This window comes from Salvelinus namaycush, chromosome 26, assembly GCF_016432855.1.
Source record: "Salvelinus namaycush isolate Seneca chromosome 26, SaNama_1.0, whole genome shotgun sequence".
NCBI lineage: Eukaryota > Metazoa > Chordata > Actinopteri > Salmoniformes > Salmonidae > Salvelinus > Salvelinus namaycush.
Genome location: NC_052332.1, coordinates 31,403,083 through 31,429,265, shown reverse-complemented (window position 1 = coordinate 31,429,265; position 26,183 = coordinate 31,403,083). Strand labels below are relative to the sequence as shown.

The window sequence follows — 26,183 nt, the reverse complement described above, 5'->3', positions numbered from 1 at the left end:
AGATCTTGCTAACAGCTGACTAACGTTGTGTTCTTTCAAACTTAACCGGAGCGCAAGCGGGACTCTCTCTTCAGCAATGACAGTTAAATGGGAAAAAGGCCACAGGCTTTATGAACTGATGTCCCACATCCTTCTTGCTGTCTTTCAGAACGAAGACAGCGAAGGACTTAAAGCATCTCCTGCAGAAAGCGGTGAGGAGGCTCTTCACTGTGCAGACAATGACTCTGACTCTGGCAGCAGGTTTGGACGAGGACAATGTGATGATGCATCATCACTGAAATGGTTCTTTGCAAGAAACACCTCTAGTGAAACCTGGATACTCTCTCTCCACTTGTGTTTGCCATTTTGACAATCAATGACTTTTTTTCCCAACCATGGCTCGATACTCTTCCTATAGAAATGAGAGTTTGAAAAGTCATTGCCATAGACCATAGCATGTCGTGCATAAGCAGGAAAGGGACAAAGGTATATGTAATGCTATGAGCATCTACTAATCAATGGAAGTTTTGAGAAATAGACAATGCCTCATTAGGACATGGCGAGTTTGCATTACCGTACACCATACAGTTGGCATCAGTGGACATAATACTACATCACAATATACTGTAGAGTTTATTCTACAATCTTCATAAGAAGCCCTTCAAAGAGGAATTTGTCTCTGGAGAAGGAGCTATAATAGCACATGGGATTTCGTCACTGAACAGTTAAGGTATCATCAGAAAAACAATGTTTCGAGCCAGTTGCATGATTTAGCCTACAATCTCTTATTCATCTCGAGAGCTTGTGTTCTTCTCCTGTGCTCAAATAAACAAACAAACAAACAAACAAAAGTGGGGCAAATATCTAATAACATACAAGAGTTATATAAGGGTTGTACATGTCTATAGTATTTATTTACCTGTTCATCTGTAAATATGATAGAGTATTGCAACGAGAAACTGAATCTACATTTCATGACCTACTATGTAGTTGTAGCCGTCTCTAGCCGATCCTACTGAGCCGTCTGAAATGCTTCTCTATAGGTTGTTCCCTTGAGATGAGAAAACAGTGGTTTTACCTATCATCATCGTCTGCATCTCAAAATAAATGGAATTTTAATTGCCAATGGTTGGTTTTGTCACACAGTGCTTGAGATGGTGGGCCCTGCAAGTACAATATCTGGTGATGCAACAATGCAATAAAAGGCTGTGTAGAGGAATAAATAAAACATGTATCAAACGTATATCTTTGTTTTGCATCAGTTGGTCAGTGGGCAAAGTGACATTCTACAGTATCAGAAACTGATCCCAGTGTTTTTCATCTGAGCTCCAGCAGGCTCTACGTTACCCCCCCAAGGCTGAAAGTATAGGTACACCATATAGAGAACGGAATGAGGCCATAGAGGCATATAGATAATCCTACACACAGGCTATCCACATTAAGAAGGGCACAATGGATTAACATTTGCATTAAATCCGTGAGTGAGACAGAATATATTGTCAACTCTACGCGGGTATCTAGCACTGTCCCTTGAGATTATAAAGCAGATTTGTTGCAAAATATAAACTGGGTGATTAAAACCCTAAATGCTGATTGGCTGACAGCCGGGGTATATCAGACCGTATACCATGGGTATGACAAAACATTTATTTTTACTTCTCTAACAACGTTGGTAACCAGTTTATGATAGCAATAAGGCACGTCAGGGGTTTGTGGTACATGGCCAATATACCACGGCTAAGGGCTGTATCAAGGCACTCCACGTTGCGTCGAGTTAAGAACAGCCCTTAGCCTTGGTATATCGGTCATATACCACACCCTCTCGGGCCTTATTGCTATTATATAACAGCTAATAATAATAATAATAATAATAGCTCCAAAACACTGAAATAGAGAGATGATGTATAACAATAGGTATATAGCCAATCACCTCCACGAGTCAATTATAAGAAACGCAAAAATACACATCCTACAGCCTCGAGTTGTCACGCTGGTAACTTTTGTTAAAAAAAAATATTTTACGTTGCATATATTTTTATAGAGTGTTCAAAGATACCCCAACTATCGTCGAAGCCAGAGGCAAAATAAATTGATCAATTAACTTTTTTAAATGTTCGGAATCACTCGATCTGTGACTGTTCTGGTAAACCGTACAGCCTGACCAATCAATATGGGATCCTCGGGACGTCCATATCCTAAATCCTAACACTAACCTTAACTCAATAACCCTTACCTTAACCCCTACCTTAATACAATGTTAAATGTCAACTTCAATTTGGGGTACGGACTTCCCAAGGATCCCCTATAGCACGGACCCAATCTAAACGCAGACAGAGTTGTTTTCGTTTTACCGAAGTGCAGCCTGCCTTCAGGAGCATTTAGGGATTTATTCGTTTTTACTGCAATTGCACGGCAAGTGTTGTTTTTATTCGCGAAGTACCTGCTGCTTACCCGAACAGGTAAGGACATGTATTTAAAAATATAAACATGAAACATGTATGAAGCATGCACAAACTAAGTTACTGAGCACCAATAGTTTTTTTTTTTCCCAGGAATGGCGCTTTGACGATGCCGAAAACACCAGACAGCAGCGGTATGGATTTAGGAAATGTTTCCCATAGCTGCGATTCACGAGCTCTGAAAGTTACAACATCAACAACATCATCATCATCACCACCACCATCATCTTCCCTCAGCAGCAGTGCTCACCGTCAGCTAGAGGCAGCATCACCACCGCCCCTCCAAGTTCTCCAGTTGAAGAGGCATCATAAGCAGTACTATAGCCATGGCCATAATCTGTTACCTAAGAAGAACCCTCTAGATAATACAGTGAGAGAGTTGTCATCATCCTGTGTCTATGAGGTACCTGACTCTGGTGGTGTTCCCCATGACCCGACTGCCTCTGCATCTGCCATGGCCTTAGCTGTCACTACCACAGTTTGCTCTGGTGTTGAGGCTAGAGATGTATGGAAGTCTGGATACCTGAGAAAGATGAAACACAGCCACAAGAGATTTTTTGTCTTGAGAGGGCCAAGTGACACAGGCCCCAGCCGCTTGGAGTACTATGATAGTGAGAAGAAATTTAGAAATGGAATGAAATCCGTTTGTAAATCTCCTAGTGCTGTGGGTTCTCCTAAGAAGGTGATTTATCTGTATCAATGTTTCACTGTTAGTAAAAGGGTAGATTCTAAACACAAGCACCTGATAGCCCTGTACACTAAGGATGAGCACTTTGTCATGATAGCGGAGAATGAGGAGGAGCAAGAGGATTGGTACCTGGCTCTGAGTGATCTGGTGATCCAGGAGAAAAAGGAGTACCGGGACGCTGAGGAGTTGGATGATGGATACTGGACCATCTCTCCTGGAGCCATCTTCAAGGAGGTGTGGCAGGTGATTGTAAAGCCCAAAGGTTTAGGACAAACCAAGAACCTGATAGGAGTGTGCCGGCTGTGTCTCTCTGCCAAGACCATTCACCTGGTGAAGATGTGCTCTGAGATGACGTCTGTGAACCTGCCTCTGATGAATGTCCGTCGCTGTGGTCACTCCGAGAGCTTCTTCTTTATGGAGGTGGGCCGCTCGTCCTCCACTGGGCCTGGGGAGATCTGGATGCAGGTAGAATCAGGCGACCCTGTGGTGGCTCAGAACATGCATGAGACAATCCTGGAGGCCATGAGAGCCCTGAGGGCCATCCCTGATTTCAGGCCTCGGAGCAAGAGTCAGTCATTCCCATCAAACCCCTGTGCCGTAGTCACCACACGACGTCAACACCATGGCAACCTCCCACCCAGCCTGACTGGGTTACAGCGCTCTATAAGGGTGGAAACTGTTGTGAGCAAACCGTCCCCACAGAAAAATAAAGGAGATGGAGGCCACAGCCCCAATCGAACTTCTAGCCATGGAGAGGGAACAATGAACCAACTGATCAGCCCAGGGACTAGCACCTTGGCTCTCCGTAATGTCTGCATCAGTAAAAGCCTTGAAGAGAGCCTCAGTCACTGTGCATGCATCTCCACCACCATCAGTGTATCCAGCAGCAGTGGCAATGACTCTGATACACACCCCTGGCCCTCTGACACTTCAGTCTTTGGTTCTTCCAGCGACAGAGGCTCTGATACACACCCCTGGCCCTCGGACACTTCAGTCTTTGGTTCTTCCAGCGACAGAGGCTCTGTCTGCGCTGAGGATTTGTGCTCCAACCCATGTGTCTTTCAGTTGTCCAGGAGTAACACCCCTGACTCACTGTTTAACACCACACTCATTGACGAGAACAGCTTGACTGACTACGTGTCCATGGATTTGCAGGTAACGGCTGTGGCCGGGACTAATCAAGGAGATCGCTGTGATGTGGAAACGTCTAAGCCTGAACATTCCAGACAATACCACCAACCCACCTCATGCACTCCAAAATGCGAAAAATACCTCTCATCCAAGCGCCCCTTCCTCCATATCTATAATCAGAGTAAACTCCCAGTGGTGGAAAGTTATATGCCAATGACTTGTGCACCAGGTCCTCATTATACAGATGACATCCCTTCAGATTACAATGTGACCCCCACTCCTCTTCAAACACCTAGTGCTACCATGTTCCCCTCAGACCAGCTGGGGCCCCAGGGCTACATGATAATGCTTCCACGTAGCTGTTCACCAGCAAAGGACAGCCTCAGTGATGTTGATCATTTAGTGTGTGATGAATACATGAACATGTCTCTCGGGAGCCACATGGATGGTCATACACATGGCTCACCGGAGGCTCTTAAGTCCTACAGCTCCTATTCCTCTCTGCCAAGCTCTAACCAGCCTCCCTCACAGATGAACTGTGAACATGATGACTATGTCTCCATGTGTCATCCTGCAGCACATCACTGCTCTGCAGATGAATGGAACAGTAGAAACCCTCTCTGTAGCTCGCCTCGTCACTCTTCTCATCCAAGCAGTGATGTGCTGCTGAACCTATCAGATGTGCCTGTGTTGAATGTCACTGGTTTGTCCTTGGACCAGCATGGGGTTGAAGATAGTGACCTGCCCACTCAAACTGAGTCTATCCAGATTTCAACAGATCGTCTCAACTACATTGCTCTTTACCTGAGGGATGATCAGTGTGCCACCTGTGATGTCCCTTTGCATACTGGTGAGGTCACTTCTCCACTTCCTGCACGTACCAGTCCCAGAGAGAGTGGGTCTGGACCCGGGCTCTACACTGGCATAGACCTCCCCACATCAGCAGGACAGACTGCTGCCACCAGACGTTGGCTGTGTTCTTGTCTCCCCTTGTGTATCAATACTGATGACAGTGAGTAAGAGGACAGGTTAAAAAGTGTCAGTGGTGCTTTTGAATTGATTCATTATTGAATCAACCAGATTGTGAATACTCAGCCTTGTTTATAGGATGATAATGATCAAATAAACAAGTTATTTGTACTCAGTGGAATTGTTCATATAAAAAATGTCTGTCATGTTTCTTTACTTTTGGTGGTTGTTGCTAGTCTGGGTACCAGTTCCACGCCTTGTACTCCCTTGCATATGGCACAGAGTACAACAAGTGGGATGTTTTCTCTTAGAAAATATTTAATCTACACTGTTCAAGTAAATGTTGTCATTTGTTAAAAGTATTTCTTGTTCATAATTGTGTGGTTTGTTCAAGATTGAAATCAGTAGATTTTTTGTGTGAAGTAAAGTGAAAGTTGTGTCTTCAGGCAATGTATTGGTTGTCAACTGGAAGGATATACTTTTTGTTGTGTAGGCCTGAATTATTTGTATTTTTCATGAATCAAGAGGATGTTTTCATTTTCTTTTCACATTTTTCACAGGGCATTTACTGGATCGTTTGCTCTGTACCTGGACGGAAGTCAGCACCTTTGGGTTATGAAAATTTAAAAAAAAATGTGCCTTAATTTGTATTTAATTACCATGCCCTGGGCCCATATTCACAAAACATTTATTACGCAAAAACTCTTAAGAAAAAATAAAACGTTTGTTTGTGCAATTCCAGAACAATATTTAAAGATTTTTTCCAATAACCTTTTTGAGGAATAGCAACTTTTCTTAACTTTCTTAAATCTATAGTTAAGGGAAAAATGGCAGTTAAGAAATGTCTTAAAGATTTTGTGAATCTGGGCCCTGGTGATTGCACCCTTTAATGCTTTTATACCTTTAATGGATGTAATTATACCATTAAAATATAGCTAATGCTGTTATCCACAGCTTGTCTTCATTTACTGGGCTGGATGTACAGCAGGTAATACTATAAACCTGCATAATGCCATTTCCACCACAGAGGTAATAGTTAATGTTCCTTCCTCAGGCTACCATCATCAGTACTTATACAGTGGGGTTACAGGGACAATAACTATCCTATCGTAGTACAATTCATCATTAAGGACTTTTGGAAGATTAGTCCGTAAAAAAGATATCTCTAAACAGAGATCCTAATCAAATCGGTGGACAAGGGTTAGCCGGAAAAAGAGGGAGGAGGGTTAGGTTAATCACAGTAGGAGGTAGTTTTGCTAATGATCACTCCAGGCTCTAGTCTACACATTCCATTTCTACATGACACGTGAGGAACATGGCGCTAAGAGGCAATATCAACCCTGAGGCTCAGCAAAGTGTTGAAATATCTTTATTGTCAGGCATATTTACATGAGTGTTCCACATCCCACACCTTGGGAAAACCCTTACCCTCCCCAACCATTGAACACAAATATATTTCAGAGGCACTTTTCTTAATAAACAAGTTATTAGTTGTATGTTTTGTATTTTAACACTGTCTGCATATTTCTGTCTCCTGGCGTCAGGAGGTAGTGCGTGCTGAGGAAATAGCTTCTTCAGACATATCCTCGTGCCTGTCTTCACCTAGGTCCTTTCCCTGCTGCAGCAGAGGTGTAGTCTCACTGTACATCTTACAGTACAATGCGGTTCATGCATCTGAACGGTCTTCCGTCTCTCTTGTTCATTAAACAAGTCTAACACAGACAAAGAAAGCCTGTTTCATGTAGAGACAACCATGGTCTCTGGCTTTGTTTCCTGGTTACAACATAAAAATTAGACAGTCCAAGCTTGTATTTACTGTATACACCATGTTCCTGACTTCAAATCAAATTTTATTTGTCACATGCGCCAAATACAACAGGTGTAGACCTTACAAGCCCTTAAACAATGCAGTTAAAAAAAGTATTATCCCCCCCAAAATTAAGAAATATAAATAATTTAAAAAAGTAAAAAATAACAAATTCTGTCTCAAGTTGTCTAGGATCTTTCCTAGTTTTTATTGTCTCTTGCTGGGTTGTTAGTGTTTTTTTGGAAAGTGGTAAGCAGTTTGTGCTTGGTGTTTTTCTGAGGCACTTCTACAGCACAGTATGGAACATGGGAGCCAAGGTAATCTACCCAATCACCATCATCCACTGGAATGAGCGGAGGGGAGCGAAAGGGAGGCTGCTCACACGTTGAGGATCTCAAACTCCTCTTCAGACTCAAACAGCTTGTCGGTCGATTCGATGAACTCTGTTCGAAAAGAGTACAACAGTAATCAGTTTGACACAACACACTTCATTTTGGTTAGTATGTTTCAGTTGAGTTTAAACACTACATAGGAGTTTCAATGAGGTTCAAGAAATAAATGCACTTCATGTATAGACCTATACTGTCACTTCGAAACAATATAGGGAAATACCAGAGAGTGGAAGCTTGATATTTGCAGCAAGGATTGCTTGTTATTGGTGTAATATTAGTGGATCTGTCTGGTGGGTAAGCTCATACCTGCCCCTGTGGTCTGAACCTCTGGTTTGGTGGGAGGAACGAAGGGGGGCCAGTGGGGCGGGTGATTCTCCACCAGCTCAAACATCCTCAGGTTCCTCTTCATCTGAATCTCCTTAAAAAGGACAACGACATGGGTCTCAACCACCGGACAATATCCATCTACATCCAATTGTGACTTGAGTGGATGACTCTTACCTGCTGGACCAGGTTACACCAACTGTCAAAGTCATCTTCACTCTTACAAAAAAATCCCTTGGGGGGGGGAAAAAAGACAGAATTTTGATTTGCAATTATGTGGCAAAATCACCACAGTATACAAAATCATCACCACAGTATACAAAATCATCACCACAGTATACAAAATCATCACCACAGTATACAAAATCATCACCACAGTATACAAAATTCCCATTAGAGCAACTTTTTAGAACACACCACCATGCACTTAAAAATCAACTATGAAAACAAGGCCCATGAGATGGGAGGCTCAGTGGTATAACAGGTTGTGGTGGTCGGTGTGTGGGTTCAGCTCTCACCAGGGCCACAGAGGGGTCCAGGTTGGTGATCTTCATGCGACGTGGGCTCCTCAGACAGTGGTAGCTCTGGTCGTCCACTCCACTGCCAGCCTCTGACTCCACGGCTGACTGGGTGGTGTGGGGGTCCAGGTAGATCAGCTCCTCTCCTGGAGGACACAAGAAGGCCTGCTGAACACGGTGGCTAGACAACTCACAGGTTGAGCTCCTTTTGTTACTACCTATTTGGGAACCTTCAGTTCCGGTTTCCTCTTAGACTCACCTACAAAGCCGATGAAGTAATAGGCCAGATTGGGCTTTCCTCCCAGCACACCGCAGGACTGTGGCATTTTAAAACACTCCTGAATGGGACAACACATGGAGTCAGTACAGTATAACTATTTAAAGGCAACAGTAAATGCAGGAATATTGCATAGTAGTTTAGTATCAATTGAATAATAAGAGAAATTCCCAATCCCATCACAGAAAGCATTGATGGCCCAGTACCTTGAGGGCCTGGATGTATACAGGGTTGATGTGGTTGATTCCCATGCGGAGTGGTATGACCAGCAGTAGGGGTCTCCAGTCAGAATGGGACTGGGAATGTGGACACGTCGTGGCTCTGTTCCCATCCGTGTGAGAACAGGCTTGTTCTGGTGTTTCCCGAGAGGTGAAGGGTTCCTGCCAGCCACAGGGTCTCGGCCGCAATCTGCTCTCACTGCTTGCCTGGCGACACTGCTTCTCTGGAAAGGACATGGAAAGAAAACCTTTGTGTCTTTGGAATAACAGCTTTGTGATTCCGCTTTGTCATTATAGGGTACTGTATATAGATTGCTGAGGATTCTTTTTTTTAAATACATTTTAGAATAAGGCTGTAACTTAACAAAATGTGGAAAAGTCAAGGGGTCTGAATACTTTCCGAATGCACTGTATATATTTAGCAAGTGAGGAAAAAAACGTACTGATGTCCTCGATCACCACGGTGTTGTCCATTGACACATACACAGCAAGAGAATTCCAGTCATCAAATAGCGCAAGTTTCCTGACGAGAGATAATAGGTTTATTTATGCCACAAACTTATTTGTGCTAGGTCACACTACTAACATCTGACAATCAAATATTCTGAAATGATTTAATCTCGGTTACCCAGAAGTACAATTCTCGAAAGTTGTCACTTCCCGTTTACACGTGAATCTGTCCACGAGAGATTAGATATGAATAGATCAGTCTTAAAACATGCATAGAAAATACTTACTTGAGCACTTGTGCAACTGTGTTTGGGCCATACCACTCTCCTACAGACTTTCCTTCACCAACTCCCATCTGAGCTGCAAGTAGAAAAACCCAAAAATGAAAACCAAGTTCACTCCACTTTGATGGGGGTGGGGGCCACAACAACATCTGAACTCATCATGGGCGTGCCGCAGTGGCTAGCGGGTCTGCGTACCCATATCCTCACCTTGTGAGCAAAACATTTTAGCGGCCCTCTTGACAGCGTAGAGAAAAAGTTTGAGTTAATTTCCTGAATCTACAAATTTTTCCATGGGGCAGAGAAAAAAAGTGTCGTTTTACATCTTATTTCCTGAAATTCTACACATTTTGCCATAAGTTGGAGAGAAATGTTTGCAGTTTTTAATAAGATATCTGAGTGAGAGTTACTAACAAAATCAATGGGGGCTGCCAGGTTGGTAATTCAACCAAGATTACCACAAGTTTAGATAGCTGGCCCCTAGACTAATTTACCAATCTAACAAATGTTAGCTGACATGAATTGAGTTGTCAGTGACTAATTGAGTTGTCAGTGATATCTGTCAGTGACTGACATAACAAACCAAAAAATGAATGATGCACAACAAAATTTTTGAAATTGCACCTACTATTCAAACTATTTTTGCAGGCCTACATCCCTGGTTTGTCTTCGCTTCTTTCTAGCCTGTCTAGCCGGTCATTGATTCATCATGCTATTTGATGTTCCTTCAAGTTACACATTTTTACTTTTGAGGACAGTCATCCAGAAAATGATAGGAATGTGATAGAAAACACTCTTTCATCTGCTGATTCAGGGTACTGTACGTGTGGTCAGACCAAGGTAAAGGCAGGGTTAGGCTAGGACTCTCTCTTACCCATTTGGTGTATGGAGTAACAGCTGTCTTTCCTATCCAGGAAACAGTGGAGGATACGATGGTACTTCTCCGGCTGTCCTCCCTCTGCCCTCCAACGCCAGGCTACAGCAGGAAAACAGGCCACAATCACTGTGTCATTCCCATACCCTATCTAATAAAACCCTTTTCTCTTTCTCACTGTTGAATTGATTACATCGTAGAACACATATCATGACCAGATGAATCCTTCACATATAGTGCATTCGGAAAGTATTCAGACCCCTTGACTTTTTCCAAATTTTGTTTTTGATTTAATTTTCTAAAATTGATTAAATTGTTTTCCCCCCTCATCTACACACAATACCCCATAATGACAAAGCAAAAAAAGGTTTAGAATTTCTTTTACATACAGTACCAGTCAAAAGTTTGAACACACATACTCATTCAAGGGTTTTTCTTTATTTGTACTATTTTCTACACTGTAGAATAGTTGTGAAGACATCAAAACTATGAAATAACACATATGAAATCATGTATTAACCAAAAAAGTGTTAACAAACCAAAATATATTTGATATGAGATTCTTCAAAGTAGCCACCCTTTGCCTTGATGACAGCTTTACACTCTTGCCATTCTCTTAACCACCTTCACCTGGAATGCTTTTCCAACCGTCTTGAAGGAGTTCCCACGTATGCTGAGGACTTGTTGGCTGCTTTTCCTTCACTCTGCGGTCCAACTCATCCCAAACCATCTCAACTGAGTTGAGGTTGGGTGATTGTAGAGGCAAGGTCATCTGATGCAGCACTCCATCACTCTCCTTCTTGGTCAAATAGCCCTTACACAGCCTGGAGGTGTGTTGGGTCATTGTCCTTTTGAAAAACAAATAATAGTCCCCACCAAACGCAAACCAGATGGGATGGCATATCGCTGCAGAATGCTATGGTAGCCATGCTGGTTAAGTGTGCCTTGAATTCTAAATAAAATCACAGACAGTGTCAGCAGCAAAGCACACCTACACCATCACACCTCCTCCTCCATGCTTCACGGTGGGAACCACACATGCGGAGATCCGTTCACCTACTCTACGTCTCACAAAGACACGGTGGTTGGAACCAAAATTCTCAAATTTGGACTCAGACCAAAGGACAGATTTCCACCAGTCTAATGTCCATTGCTTGTGTTTTTTGGCCCAAGCAAGTCTCTTCTTATTATTGGTGTCCTTTAGTAGTAGTTTCTTTGCAGCAATTCGACCATGAAGGTCTGATTCACGCAGTCTCCTCTGAACAGTTGATGTTGAGATGTGTGTTACTTGAACTCTGTGAAGCATTAATTTGGGCTGCAATTTCTGAGGCTGGTAACTCTAATGAACGTATCCTCTATAGCAGAGGTTAACTCTGGGTCTTCCTTTCCTGTGGTGGTCCTCATGAGAGACAGTTTCATCATAGCGCTTGATGGTTTTTGTGACTACACTTGAAGAAACTTTCAAAGTTCTTGAAATTTTCCAGATTGACTAACCTTCATGTCTTAAAGTCATAATGGACTGACGTTTCTCTTTGCTTATTTTAACTGTTCTTGCCATAATACGGACATGGTCTTTTACAAAATAGGGCTATCTTCTGTATACCCACCCTACACAACTGATTGGCTCAAACGCATTAAGAAGGAAATAAATTCCACAATATAACTTTTAACAAGGCACACCTGTTTATTGCAGCCAACAAGTGCTCAGCATATGTGGGAACTCCTTCAAGACTGTTGGAAAGCTTTATAGGTGAAGCTGGTTGAGAGAATGTCAAGAGTGTGTAAAGCTGTCATCAAGGCAAAGGGTGGCTGCTACTTTGAAGAATTTGTTTAACACTTTTTTGGTTACTACATGATTCCATATGTGTTATTTCATAGTTTTGATGTCTTCACTATTATTCTACAATGTAGAAAATAGTATTCAGACCCTTTACTCAGTACTTTCTTAAAGCACTTTTTTTTGGCAGCGATTACAGCCTAGATACTTCTTGGGTATGACGCAACAAGCTTAGCAAACCTGTATTTGTGGAGTTTCTCCCATTCCTCTCTGCAGATCCTCTCAATCTCTGTCAGGTTGGATGGGGAGCATCACTGCACCGCAATTTCAAGGTCTCTCCAGAGATGTTCGATCGGGTTCAAGTCCGGGCACTGGCTGGGCCACTCAAGGATATTCAGAGACTTGTCCCAAAGTCAATCCTGCACTGTCTTGGCTGTGTGCTTAGGGTTGATGTCCTGTTGGAAGGTGTACCTTCGCCCCAGGTCCTGAGCAGGTTTTCATCAAGGATCTCTCTGTACTTTGCTCCATTTATCTTTCCCTTGATTCTGACTAGTCTCCCAGTCCCCGCCGCTGAAAAACATCCCCACAGCATGATGCTGCCACCACCATGCTTTACCGTAGGGATGGTGCCAGGTTTCCTCCAGATGTGACGCTTGGCATTCAGGACAAAGAGTTCAATTTTGGTTTCATCAGACCAGAGAATCTTTTTTCTCATGGTCTGAGAGTCCTTTAGGTGCCTTTTGGCAAAGTCTAAGCTGGCTGTCATGTGCCTTTTACTGAAGAGTGGCTTCCGTCTGGCCACTATACCATAGAGGCCTGATTAATGGAATGCTACAGAGATGGTTGTCCCATCTCCACAGAGGAACTCTGGAGCTCTGTCAGAGTGACCATCAGGTTCTTGGTCACCTGCCTGACCAAGGCCCTTCTCCCCCGATTGCTCAGTTTGGCCAGGATGCAGCTCTGGGAAGAGTCTTAGTGGTTCCAAACTTCTTCCATTTAAGAATGATGGAGGCCACTGTGTTGTTGGGGACCTTCAATGCTGCAGACATTTTTTGGTACCCTTCCCTAGATCTGTGCCTATAGACAGGTGTGTGCCTTTCCAAATCACGTCCAATCAATTGAATTTACCACATGTGGACTCAAGTTGTAGAAACATCTCAAGGATGATCAATGAAAACAGGATGTACCTGAGTTCAATTTTGAGTCTCATAGCAAAGGGTCTGAATACTTATGTAAATAAGGCATATGTTGTTTTTTTTAATACATTTGCAAACATTTCAAACAAATATTTTTCACTTTGTCATGATGGGGTATTGTGTATAGATTGATAAGGAAAAAAATATAATTTCATCCATTTTAGAATAAGACTAACGTAACAAAATGTGGAAAAAGTCAAGGGGTCTGAATACTTCCCGAATGCACTGTATAAATACTCCCTTTGCTAATGCAGTTCTATACGTCCCCACCCCATGCATGATCCTGTCCCCTCCTCACCTCGTCCCAGCTGTGAGCATACCAGAGCCTGTGCAAGGATCATCTGCCCACAGCGTAGCATGCATCCCCAGCCTGCATCTGAAGAGGGGCCTGTTCCCCCTGGATCAAACCAAGATAGACACTTAAGATTAAGAGCACTTAATTGGTCAATTGCACACAAGGTCCAACACAAATCTGACTTCCGCTATTAACCCAACTCCTCCAAAAGAGACATGTACATATAGAGGTTTTGGAAAGGTGTGGGTGGCTGCGGGTGACCACGCTTGGCAACCGGGGAGCTGTTGTGTGGGGGGTTAAGTGCCTAGCTCAAAGGCACAATGGCAGGCAATAGCATCTAGGATTTGATACCAGCAACCCTCTGGATGCCAGTTTACTTCCCAAATATTTTTCCTGTCAATCCCGGGATTCTAACTGGCAATCCTCCGGTTGCTGGCTTGCCTCTAACCGCTAGGCTACCTGCCACCCTTAAATGGATACTTTGGGATTTTGGCAATGAGGCCCTTCATCATCTTCTCCAGAGTCAGATGTACTTGTGAATACCGTTTTTTTATGTCTCTGTGTCCAGTATAAATTAAGTTAGAGGTAGTTTCCTGAACCAATGCTAACTAGCGTTAGCGCAATGACTGGAAGTCTATGGATATCTGCTAGTATTGAAAAGCATGGTAGCAGATAGCGCAATGACTGGAAGTCTATGGGTAACGCTGTTGGCAAGGTTAGGGATACTCACACACAGTGCTTTTAACATAGTGTTTTCAACGTACATATGACATACATGATTACATTGTAGAGGTCGACCGATTAATCGGAATGGCCGATTAATTAGGGCCGATTTCAAGTTTTCATAACAATCTGAAATCGGTATTTTCTAATATTTTATTTTTAAAAAATACATATTTTTTAACACCTTTATTTAACTAGGCAAGTCAGTTAAGAACACAGTCTTATTTTCAATGACGGCCTAGGAAAGGTGGGTTAACTGCCTTGTTCAGGGGCAGAACGACAGAATTTTACCTTGTCAGCTCGGGGATTCAATCTTGCAACCTTACAGTTAACTAGTCCAACACTCTAACCACCTGCCTCTCATTGCACTCCACGAGGAGCCTGCCTGTTATGTGAATGCAGTAAGAAGCCAAGGTAAGTCACTAGCTAGCATTAAACTTATCTTATAAAAAACAATCAATCAATCATAATCACTAGTTAACTACACATGGTTGATGATATTACTAGTTTATCGAGCGTGTCCTGCGTTGCATATAATCGATGCGGTGCGCATTCGCGAAAAAGGTACCTAACCATAAACATCAATGCCTTTCTTAAAATCAATACACAAGTATATATTTTTTAAACCTGCATATTTAGTTAATATTGCCTGCTAACATGAATTTCTTTGTGTCACTTCTCTTGCAACAGAGTCAGGGTATATGCAGCAGTTTGGGCCACCTGGCTCGTTGCGAACTGTGTGAAGATTATTTCTTCCTAACAAAGACAGCCAACTTCGCCAAACGGGAGATGATATAACAAAAGCGCATTTGCGAAAAAAAGGGTGGCTGAGGGTGGCTGTTGTCAATGTGTTCCTCGTTCGAGCCCAGGTAGGAGCGAGGAGAGGGACGGAAGCTATACTGTTACACTGGCAATACTAAAGTGCCTATAAGAACATCCAATAGTCAAAGGTATTTGAAATAAAAATGGTATAGAGAGAAATAGTCCTATAATAACTACAACCTAAAACCTCTTACCTGGGAATATTGAAGACTCATGTTAAAAGGAACCACCAGCTTTCATATGTTCTCATGTTCTGAGCAAGGAACTTAAACGTTAGCTTTCTTACATGGCACATATTGCACTTTTACTTTCTTCTCCAACACTTTGTTTTTGCATTATTTAAACCAAATTGAACATGTTTCATTATTTATTTGAGGCTAAATTGATTTTATTGATGTATTATATTAAGTTAAAATAAGTGTTCATTCAGTATTGTTGTAATTGTCATTATTACAAATAGATTTTTTTTTTTTAAACGTCCGATTAATCGGTATCGGCTTTTTTTGGTCCTCCAATAATCAGTATGGGTATCGGCATTGAAAAATCATAATCGGTCGACCTCTATTACATTGTGCATGTTCATTTATACAATAATTATTATTCAACATGTCCTCAACTGGGATTTGAACTCACAACCTGCCATGCCACCATATGTCTGTGTCAGGTGTCAGTTAATCTGACTATTCTCATCATTGACTTTACTTACTTATTTCAGCAATTAAATTACATTTTGTATAGTGGTCTAACATTGGTGGGGCATATTAACCTGTTTTAATGATACTCATGAATCACTATGATCAATAAAATATTTGCATAATTATTATTGTATATATATGAACATACACAACGTAATCATGTTTGGCAAAGTGTGTAAAATATGCAAGTTGAAAACACTATGTTAAAAGCACTGTGTGTGTGTGAATATCCCTAACCTTACCAACAGACAAAAATATTTTTGAACGAATCAGTGGTTCACCAATCAGGAGCTTGATGGGCTTGGCAACACTAACAAGGCATGATGTGTAATGAAACAAAACATTTTGGAGAAAGTTTCTTTGGGACCATCCTGATACCAGATACACAGAAATGTTCTTGCAACATTCCCATGAAACGTGTCTAGAACATTAATATCTTACATTCTAAGAACATGAAACCATGTTCTGTGTATGTTTTGTGGGACGTTGACGGAATATTCTCCTAACCCTCAGAAAACTGGACACAGGAATGTTCTTTCAAAGTCCCATAAAACACATCTAGAACAGTATTGTTGCATATTCTGAGAACATTGTAACCATGTTCTAGATAAGTTCTGCTTGATATTACGGGAACGTTCTCCTAACTTTTAACACCAAAACATTATAAAAACGTTCTCAGAAGGATGTTGCCAACATAGATAGAATATACCCCTAACTCACGGAAAACTGGACACTCAAACATTAGGGGAACATTACAAAAACATTCTCTCTCTCTCCATAGAATTGTTAGCTGGGTAGCCAACAATCAGATTTACATAACATCTGCCCGTTTCACTCACCTATGGGAGAGAATTTTTTCCTGTAGGTAAACCATAACCGCGAGTGGACGTCTGATAGTAGCTCCGTCTTTCCTGTGAACACAACATGAAAGACTGTCATGCCTTCATTCAGTTTCCCCCCACATATACATCACAATATGACTGCTAGAAGATGCCAGTCTACCTGTTTTAGCATTGTAACACTCTCCTAAAACCCACACAGGTTCATCTGTGTCAGGCAAGTCTTCAAGGAACTCCGAAAACACGTTTATCTGGTTTTCATACTTGGCTAATACTTCAACGAGAAATGGAAAAGGGGAGACATGAAAAAAACTTGTCAAGAAACATACATGATGTGAGATACACTAGTTAATATAGTTTTACACCATTTTTTCATATGCGGTGATAGCTGCAATTTGACATAATTTAGGTTCGCTGAATTATTTGTAATTGCCAGATCACACACACACAATAATGTAGGTTGTACATAGCCAGCAGATCCAACCCACTTTTTTACAGCGGCACTAGGGTCGAAACAGGCTTCCTGTGTACATTAAGACCCGCGAAAGCAGTGCGATAAATGTCTCAGGAATCGTACCGTTGTATTCAGAATTATCCCATTATCTAAATTAAACCAAGAAGATTAAACGACTGCTAGTTTAATAGTAGTCGTTCAATCTTCTCAGTGTAACAGTTGGGTTAATGGGACAATTCGAAGTACAACGCAGTTCTCATTCCTGGATTGAGATATTTTTCCCGAGATATTTCTGGCACCAGCGTCTTAATCTACACAGGAAGCCTGTCTGACCTTAGTGCATTTCTAAGCAAGCAGGTCGGATCTACTGGCTAGGTTGAACTACTACATTACAATACTGTATGTGACCAAATTATATAACATCCTTACTCACTCTGGGAAAACAAATCTCATCCCACTTCAGAAAAGCATGAAGTACTTTTCACTGACAATGCCCTGCTTTCAAAATGTTATGAAAGCCGCCGGGTAGACAATTAAGCAAAACAGGCCACCAAAGAAACAATGCAATGGCTAAACTTGTACATCAGCCATGGTCGGTTGTAACGACCAACATCTATAGAAAATACATTTTTGACCCAATGGCAGCACGATTTGTCAATGCATGTAAGGGACTAAGTGAAAGGCGCACAATATGTGAATAAAGTAATATTTTTAGTGGCTATTACCTGCCTCCATCCTGCGGCTGTCATCGGTGAAAACACCTATCTGAAGCTAGCCACAATAACGATTAGCCACAATAGTGGAATTTGCGGTTAGCCTTCAAAATAACAGTCCCTAATTTAAAGCGATGCAAATGGATACAAATATTAGAATCATGCCATATTTGGACTAGATCATGCTAAACAAGGTTGGAATGTTGTTATATAAATTCAACAAAATACAATAATTAGTTAATTTGACAAAACAAAAGTCAAAATCAGCTGAAATCGCACTGTGTATGTATTATATCTCAGAATTGCATTGGGGACATGAATATACGTCACTGTACAGCCTTACCAATGGATTGTGGATCAATCAAATTGAGTATCAGTCTACTCAGTGACACCCACAGAGCACAACTGTGAAGAGATTACACAAATATTAGCGTCGTAATTGCCAGACTCTGAAACCACTGTGAAATGAGCCACATTAAGCTTACCAGTTAACCTACTATGTGTATTGGACATTCATATTGCAAAAAAAGTACTGTATTGAGACCATGTTGCATACCTGATAAAGCAATGAGGCCTCTATCCAATAGTCAAGATCAGGTTGAAGACAGTTGTCAACCATGATTAAGGTTAATCCTGAATGAATTGTGAACAATGATAAGTGAGAAGGTTACAAAGGTATACATTTCATACCCCCTCCAAAAAAGGCTAACCTTCCATTATTGTAATGGTGAGAGGTTAGCATGTCTTGGGGGCACGGGACGCTGCTGAGGGGAGGACAGCTCATAATAATGACTGGAATAGTGCAAATTGAATTTTTTTATTTTATCTTTATTTAACTAGGCAAGTCAGTTAAGAACAAATTCTTATTTTCAATGACTGCCTAGGAACAGTGGGTTCAGCCTTGTTCAGGAGCAGAACGACAGATTTTTCCTTGTCGGCTCGGGGATTCAATCTTGCAACCTTTCAGTAACTAATCCAACACTCTAACCACTAGGCTACCTGCCGCCCCAGAATCCCTGGACACCATGTATTTAAAGTATTTGATACCATTCCACCTATGCTAAAATGCTAAAACAGCCATTATCACGAGCCGAATGAAGGTGCCACCAACCTCATGTGCTTGGGGGTATGATATTTTTATGTCTGTAACTTTGTCACTCATCATTATTCACAATTCATTCATTAATCATGGTAGTGTCCACATTAATGTAGAAGTGTTTAGAAACATGTTCTATTTTTATTTACAATAAAAGTTACTCCAAAATGACACAATACATGTATTTACCATTCATTTCTATTGTAAATAATCTGAAACACAACCAAAACAAACAGCAAATGCATCCAACAAGTTTGTAGAACATGTAATCATTGCGTGCTATGAAAATGGGACCAAATAACATTTGTTTTTGTACTTTAATACACGTCTAAGTGAATTTGTACCAATACTTTTGGTCCCCTAAAATGGGGGGACTATGTACAAAATGTTCTGTAATTTCTAAACGGTTCACCCAATATGGAAGAAAATACCCTCAAATTAAAGCTGACAGTCTGCACTTTAACCTCATAGTCCTTTTATCATTTCAAAGTCATCCAAAGTGCTGGTGCACAGAGCCTAAACAACAACAACATTGTCACTGTCCCAATACTTGGAGCGCACTGTAAAAATGCTCCAAACGCAATTCTGAAGTCTAATACATCCACAGTGCGACTTCAGGTGATTTGTAAATGTTTTGTTAAATTAACTAATTATTGTTTTTTGTTTAATTTATATAACAACATTTCAACTTTGTTTAGCATTATGTAGCCCCAATATGGCATGATTCCACTATTTGTATCCATTTGCGTCACTTTCAATGAAGGCCTTTATTTTGAAGCTGAACCGCAAATTCCACCGTTGGGGCTGGCTAATCCTTATAGTGGCTAGCTTCACATAAGTGGTAAATGGCAGGATACAAACGTGCAGGATACAAACGTACAGGATTACCTCTTGGGTAATGGAGTTCAAATGTGTTTGTCATCCATGACAAATAACATGAACCATTATAAACTACATCAGCCAAAAACATAACGAAACCAAGCTGGTGTTTCCAGATATCAAAACATTACATGGTACTCTGGTTTTTGTATTTTTTTCACCAATTGATAAATAATTCTTATGGGATAATTTGCTAGAGATATCTCTTCCCCATTCGTAAAATATACATGTGCATTGTCTTGATCCTGTAAAACATCCGCCTATTATATTTCTGCGTGGGGTTACACTGTCTATGGCTACAATGTATTATTCAGCAAACTGTAACGTTTTTGTGTCAGTCATAATCTCTCATGGACAGATTCTCATGGACATGAAACGGCGAAATGACACACTTTAACGAAATAATTGTACTTCAGGGTAACCAAGATGATGTCAATCAGAAAAAAAATTGAATATTTGTTTTATGTCAATCAGAATATACCATTGTGGGTTTGTTCGACATTGCAGGCGACAGTGCAGGCGACTGCTGACTGACTGATCTACAAACCACCTTGCATCATAAATAACAACTCATTATTATTTGTAGATCAGTCAGTCACAATTTACCCATGATACATCATGGTTGTTATGCTTTCGTTCTTATGATACCTCAGTGTCTCGAACTCGGCAACTAGCGGGCTGTATGGCTCATTGAGCTACAAAGCTAGCTACATTTGTTGCCAGTGGTAGTAGCACAGACCGTTTCTAAACCTGTACTGTATTTGGCAGTTAGCCTACTACTTTTGTACACGATGCTGACCCCCTAGTGCCAGGCACTTAACAACACTACCATGGACATTCCGTCTGCATCTACGTGAACCGCGATAGAGGGCTAGTAAGCAAGCAAGCTAACTTTTTGCCTGATTTAAAAACATCCTCTTGATGCGTGATTGCATTAATACAAATAATGGTTTAGACGATTATAAGCTATAGTCATGAATCTTCGGGGATTCTTCCAAGATTTCAACCCCAGGTAACGTAAAGTGCAATATAACGTCTCTACGGCTATGCTAACTAACGACGTTAGAGCTAGCCAGCATATCTGTGTTGGAAAGCGCCTAGCCAGATAACGTTAGCTAGTTAGACAGTCAATGACTGAATAGTAGTAGGCAATCTGAACCGGTGAATCATGACAGAACGAACTAACTAGCTAACATCTAACGTTAACTAAACGTCGTTAGCTAGCAGCTTCGGTAACTGGTAAGGTCAGCTAACTATTATATTGGGGAAGAACAGCATAAGCTAGCAAGTTAACGTTAGCTATTTTAGCAAATGTTGTTGGCTTTCTATCCAGCCCTGTCGTGTGTTGCTGTCAGTCGTTTTGTATTAGTTAGTTAGTTAGTTATTGCATGCCAGCTAGCTAGATAACTAACCAACTGAATGGCCTAAATGGCTAACTCCACATAGTTCAGTTTCCTTGATCTGGAATAGCATTGGGGGGCGCATTTTTGTACCAATGATGATGAGTAACAAGCTAAATTGATTGCTGAATAGATTAATGGGGATAATTGTTTTTCTCCTCATTTAGTAAGTTCCTCATCTATGCCTGCCTGCTGCTGTTTTCGGTTCTGCTGTCGCTGCGTCTGGATGGCATCATCCAATGGAGTTATTGGGCTGTCTTTGCCCCCATATGGCTATGGAAGCTCACGGTCATCATCGGTGCCTCAGTGGGCACAGGCGTCTGGGCCCACAACCCACAGTACAGGTGGGCTTTTTAAACAAAAATACTTTACTCTTTTGTAGGTTTTTTTTGTTGTCAGTGTGGCTGTCTTATCAATATCAAATTGTCCTAATGAGAAAGCTGTCCGGTTGCGATAGCTATCACTGCTGACTAGTATGTCTTATCTTACTGTGCCTGTCATGCAGGGCTGAGGGTGAAACCTGTGTGGAGTTCAAGGCCATGCTGATTGCTGTTGGGATCCACCTGCTCCTACTCACCTTTGAGGTGCTGGTGTGTGACCGTGTGGAGAGGGGCACTCACTTCTGGCTGCTGGTCTTCATGCCCCTCTTCTTTGTCTCACCTGTCTCTGTTGCAGCCTGTGTGTGGGGCTTCCGGCATGATCGCTCTCTAGAGGTCAGTCTGGCATTATATCAGTCATAAGGATGTTATTTTTCTCAAATAGTCTATTTAGGCTAGATATTGGTGAATATAGTATACTTGTCTACATCCCTTGTTCTCCCTCTTCACCTGTTTACTCTGTTCTTCCTATCTCTCTTTGTATCAGTTGGAGATCTTGTGCTCGGTCAATATTCTTCAGTTTATCTTCATTGCCCTGCGACTAGATAAAATCATCAGTTGGCCTTGGCTGGTAAGAGAACAACCTGCCTAATATCTAGGTGGGAATTTAGTACAACTTTTACAGCGAGTTGTAAAATATATGTTGACATTATTTGTATTTTATTTTTTTCATGTTATTTTGTTCAGGTTGTCTGTGTGCCACTGTGGATCGTCATGTCCTTCCTGTGCCTTGTGGTACTCTACTACATTGTGTGGTCAGTGCTCTTTCTGCGGTCTATGGACCTCATTGCAGAGCAACGGCGTACTCACATCACCATGGCGATCAGCTGGATGACAATCGTTGTACCATTGCTAACTTTTGAGGTATGTGGTCATGTCATCCATCCTTCAGCTACTATTGTGGTCAGAGAGCTGCAGAAGGTCAGAAGTTGGGAAAGTAATAGTTTTTTTTTGTTGCCCTGTTTGTCTTGTTTTTATTGTTGTCTCCGTCGTTGGCTCTTCAGATCCTGTTGGTCCATAAATTGGATGGCCACTACGGCTCCAGCTATGTGTCAGTATTCGTGCCTCTCTGGCTATCCCTGGTGACTCTGATGGCCACGACCTTTGGCCAGAAAGGAGGCAACCACTGTGAGTTACTCCTCGACGGTGATAGCGGTGCAACAGAAATAATTGTCATATTGAGGCAGTGTTCCTTTTTATTTTTCTGAGAATGCAGTCAGTGTAACTCCTCAAATATTTCTCCAAACTATTTGTTTTAACTGGTATTCCTCTTTTCTAACAGGGTGGTTTGGCATCCGAAAAGACTTCTGCCAGTTTCTTCTTGAGCTCTTTCCCTTCCTGCGGGAGTATGGGAACGTTTCCTACGACCTGCACCACGAGGACGCTGAGGTGTCCGTGGAGATGCCTGCACACGACCCGCCAAAAATAGCCCCCATGTTCCGCAAAAAGACTGGTGTGGTGATCACACAGAGCCCAGGGAAGTACTTTGTGCCTCCTCCAAAACTGTGCATTGACATGCCTGACTAAATTAAAGCTTTGCAACAACTGCTCTAGAGCTTTGATGGACTTCACATGCACCAGACAGCTGTGGTGCACTGACCACCCATTTAAAGAAGAGGCAGAAGAGCATAGTTTCCATGTGGCTCACTCCTAGTGAGCCGTGGGACTGGAATTCGGACCTGACTTTTTAGCAAAAACTAAAAACCATGGCAGAGTTTGTGGAACAAAAGGTACGGTAACACTTTATTTGGATAGTCCATCTGTAGATGCTGTACACACAATCAGTAACATTTCAACTATGTACTAACCTTAACCCTAGACCTTATTCTAACCCTAACTGTAACAAGCAGTTGCTTATCAACAGATAGTTTGTTAATAGTAGGGATTAACTGTCCCGGGAACATACATCACATTTCCTGAAAAGATTTAATGACCAGACCTGGGAAATAACAAAAAAAAATCCCCAATGTTGCACTAATGCAATTCCACAAAATACACGTGCAGCAGCTGATTAGCAAAAAATTAAATAGCACATTATCCAAACAGGTTGTTGCATGGAAGCCTTTAGCCTAGCATATTTATTAAATATAAAGACGCCATAAATTCAAAGCACATGCATAATTGACACTGCCAGACTGCACACTCGACCCGAATGCAGTTAAACCCTACAGTATAGCCTATAAAATAATGTGTGCCTCTTTGAGCTGTCATTGTGACTCTTAAGACAGTCACAAATTTGATAGGCCTATGCACAATTCACTACATAGGCATCTCTGTCACAATTCAGAGGCACGAGGGAAAATTGTATCTTCTCCTGTCTTAGAGCCGGGGCAATTTTTCTATCCAGTCCCAATCCCACTGAAACTCAAAATTCTGACCTTATTCTGTAATCCATAGGTTGCATTATCAAAGGATGTCTTTCACCTATGCATGTCAAAATAATGCAATAATATTTCCCCCGCTTCTCTGCGGGGTCTCGTCCTTGCTTCCCATGTGAGTTTCGGTAGAGAATGTGTGATCAACAAACGGCATGAGAGTAGATATGGACATCTTTTAAACACAGTTGGTCCCCGTTAAGATACTTTATGTTAAATGATTTCCACTCTTCATCTCCCTGTTATTCATGAGCTTTTCTGCTATATAATCATCAACTCGATTTTGCCAAACATAGGACATATTCTGTCATTCGTTGGAGTTTATCTAGCAAGTTTAGCAACTTTGACTTTGGTTTGACTGACGTTACAAATGTTGCGTGATTCGACAATGCTGTACTCTCTGTGCGCCATGAATGCACTCTGTCGAGACTAGCCTACTTCTGAAATGCGCTGAATTAATTGAGGAATATGACAACACTATGAATTTATGAATGGCCTGTTTCGCAGTTACACTATCATTACTAAATATCAGTTTAATTTGCTCTGAAATCTTTAAATAGTGACGCAGCCAAGCCAACAAGGTGGCACAGTAACCATGTCTTGGTTTAAAACCCTTTAAATGGACACTTCTGGTTTTTGCGGTGTTCCCCGGGACTGTAGGGATAAATATGAATTATTCTCAGTATTTAAACTTGGTAGATTTTCGGGAAAATATGAAGTTGGTAGTATGAACATCTTTAGAGCATCTACAGATGGACTATCCAGATAAAGTGTGACCAAAGGCACTCTTATATCATGGTGAGTTTTTCTATTGTTTTGACAGTGGAACAAGAAGATCCTTTTCATTTATGTGATATGATATACTGTACAGTACTTTTCATTTATGTGATATGATATACTGTACAGTACTTTTCATTTATGTGATATGATATACTGTACAGTACTTTTCATTTATGTGATATGATATACTGTACAGTACTTTTTATTTCCCTTGTGATGTTTTGGCCAACAAAATCTCCAAAGAGATTTTAATATTCAGATGTCTTGCACCTTTAACTGGAATCATGTGAATTATATGCGTGTCAGAAGTTGTGCTAGCAAATTTCGCAAACCCTGAATCTTTGCATCAACGCTTGGATGATACTGAATGGATGATACTGTACCAAGATCATGCTTATTGGCTAACTGTTTTAAATCTAAGATTAGCTTGCTACTTGGGGATATTTTCTTTTGTTTTATTAAATAATTTAACACTTTGAGTAACATTTGTTGTAATATAGTAGTGTATGATATAGGATTATACCCTAATACACATGTGTATTTGGATAGTTTTGCGTTCTTGAGGTCTTGTCCTGTGTATTTAAGTTACTCAACAACCTTGTCCCTCTAGCAACCCTTTTTATATGGCAGGATGACATCATTGTTGCGCCTAGTAGTTGACCTTTGCTGTTACCATAATGAATCTGATTCAGGGTGCACAACTTCACCTCGAAGTTCCTACTAGTGTGTGCTGTTTTTTTAGTTAAACCTGAGTATTCTGGGTAAACCACCAGCCTGCCTCTTCTACCTTGCCAGGTCTGCATTGGGTGATGAGTAAAGGAGAACCTGCAGTGCTGCTTCTATATAATTTTACCTGTGTAAAATGCTTTCTTGGTGAAATTCTCACCTTAACACAAAATGGTACCCCCCCCCCCCCATTCCCCTTTGAACTTCTAACATATCCCATTGTTTGTTTTGTCTATATTCTGTGACCACTCTCTCGGCTGGCCTGAGAGTTAAGCATTACTTATTTGAAAACACTGGCTGGGGATGGACCAATGGTATACTTTCCCCTCTATTGTACCTTGTTTCTTACCCTCCACCATACAATATAGCTATTTTTTTTCTTCTGGCAAGCACTTTAATACAAATGTTAAATATATACTTGCTCCAAGTGGCTGATAACTAACCAATAACAAACAATAAAGTTATTTAAAATTGTATCTGGTCATAATTTCCTTGTCTTGTCAAATGCATTAACCTTTATTTCAAATTGAAAGAATACTTTTTGGAAATAATTGTCTGTTTTAGCATTGTATACTTGATTGCTGATCGGTTGCAATTTACAGCGAAAGGGATACTTCTGGATTTTGGCAATGAGGCTCTTTATCTACTTCCCCAGAGTCCGATGAACTC

At 41.2% G+C, this 26,183-nt stretch overlaps 3 protein-coding genes across 4 annotated transcripts; 2 read left to right on the top strand and 1 right to left on the bottom strand.

The window, feature by feature from the left end:
* The first annotated feature begins 2,547 nt into the window (after positions 1-2,547).
* LOC120021068 (insulin receptor substrate 2-A-like) lies at positions 2,548-4,927 on the top strand. The gene is made up of 2 exons (XM_038964717.1): positions 2,548-4,281; positions 4,835-4,927. The coding sequence occupies exons 1-2, from the start codon at positions 2,548-2,550 to the stop codon at positions 4,925-4,927; spliced, it is 1,827 nt and encodes a 608-aa protein (XP_038820645.1).
* A 1,681-nt stretch (positions 4,928-6,608) lies between these two features.
* Positions 6,609-17,953, bottom strand: LOC120021368 (cysteine protease ATG4A-like). Of its 2 annotated transcripts, none has more exons than XM_038965101.1 (12): positions 17,894-17,953; positions 16,715-16,786; positions 13,639-13,737; positions 10,368-10,469; positions 9,500-9,572; positions 9,206-9,285; positions 8,751-8,986; positions 8,527-8,605; positions 8,268-8,413; positions 7,927-7,983; positions 7,732-7,843; positions 6,609-7,476 (listed from the first exon to the last, which is right to left on the bottom strand). In XM_038965101.1, the coding sequence occupies exons 1-12, from the start codon at positions 17,901-17,903 to the stop codon at positions 7,412-7,414; spliced, it is 1,131 nt and encodes a 376-aa protein (XP_038821029.1). In that variant the 5' UTR covers positions 17,904-17,953; the 3' UTR covers positions 6,609-7,411. The 2 variants fall into 2 exon arrangements, with proteins under 2 accessions (XP_038821029.1, XP_038821031.1); XM_038965103.1 differs by lacking the exon at positions 17,894-17,953 and adding an exon at positions 16,878-16,992.
* Positions 17,954-20,502: 2,549 nt separating this feature from the next.
* On the top strand, positions 20,503-25,990 carry LOC120021407 (transmembrane protein 185-like). Its single transcript, XM_038965164.1, has 7 exons — positions 20,503-20,868; positions 21,424-21,600; positions 21,762-21,969; positions 22,121-22,204; positions 22,321-22,497; positions 22,638-22,761; positions 22,916-25,990. The coding sequence occupies exons 1-7, from the start codon at positions 20,831-20,833 to the stop codon at positions 23,158-23,160; spliced, it is 1,053 nt and encodes a 350-aa protein (XP_038821092.1). The 5' UTR covers positions 20,503-20,830; the 3' UTR covers positions 23,161-25,990.
* The last annotated feature ends 193 nt before the right edge of the window (positions 25,991-26,183 follow it).

Excerpts from the sequence above, each read along its gene's own strand:
- LOC120021068 (XM_038964717.1), top strand. The coding sequence starts at position 2,548 with ATGCCGAAAACACCAGACAGCAGCGGTATGGATTTAGGAAATGTTTCC. Across the intron at positions 4,282-4,834 it reads ACGTGTCCATGGATTTGCAG|CACATCACTGCTCTGCAGAT; the intron begins GTAACGGCTGTG and ends GTCATCCTGCAG.
- LOC120021368 (XM_038965101.1), bottom strand. Across the intron at positions 10,470-13,638 it reads ATGCTCACAGCTGGGACGAG|CCTGGCGTTGGAGGGCAGAG; the intron begins GTGAGGAGGGGA and ends TTCCTGCTGTAG. Across the intron at positions 7,477-7,731 it reads GGTTCAGACCACAGGGGCAG|AGTTCATCGAATCGACCGAC; the intron begins GTATGAGCTTAC and ends CTTTTCGAACAG.
- LOC120021407 (XM_038965164.1), top strand. The coding sequence starts at position 20,831 with ATGAATCTTCGGGGATTCTTCCAAGATTTCAACCCCAG. Across the intron at positions 22,498-22,637 it reads TACCATTGCTAACTTTTGAG|ATCCTGTTGGTCCATAAATT; the intron begins GTATGTGGTCAT and ends TTGGCTCTTCAG. Across the intron at positions 22,762-22,915 it reads CCAGAAAGGAGGCAACCACT|GGTGGTTTGGCATCCGAAAA; the intron begins GTGAGTTACTCC and ends CTTTTCTAACAG.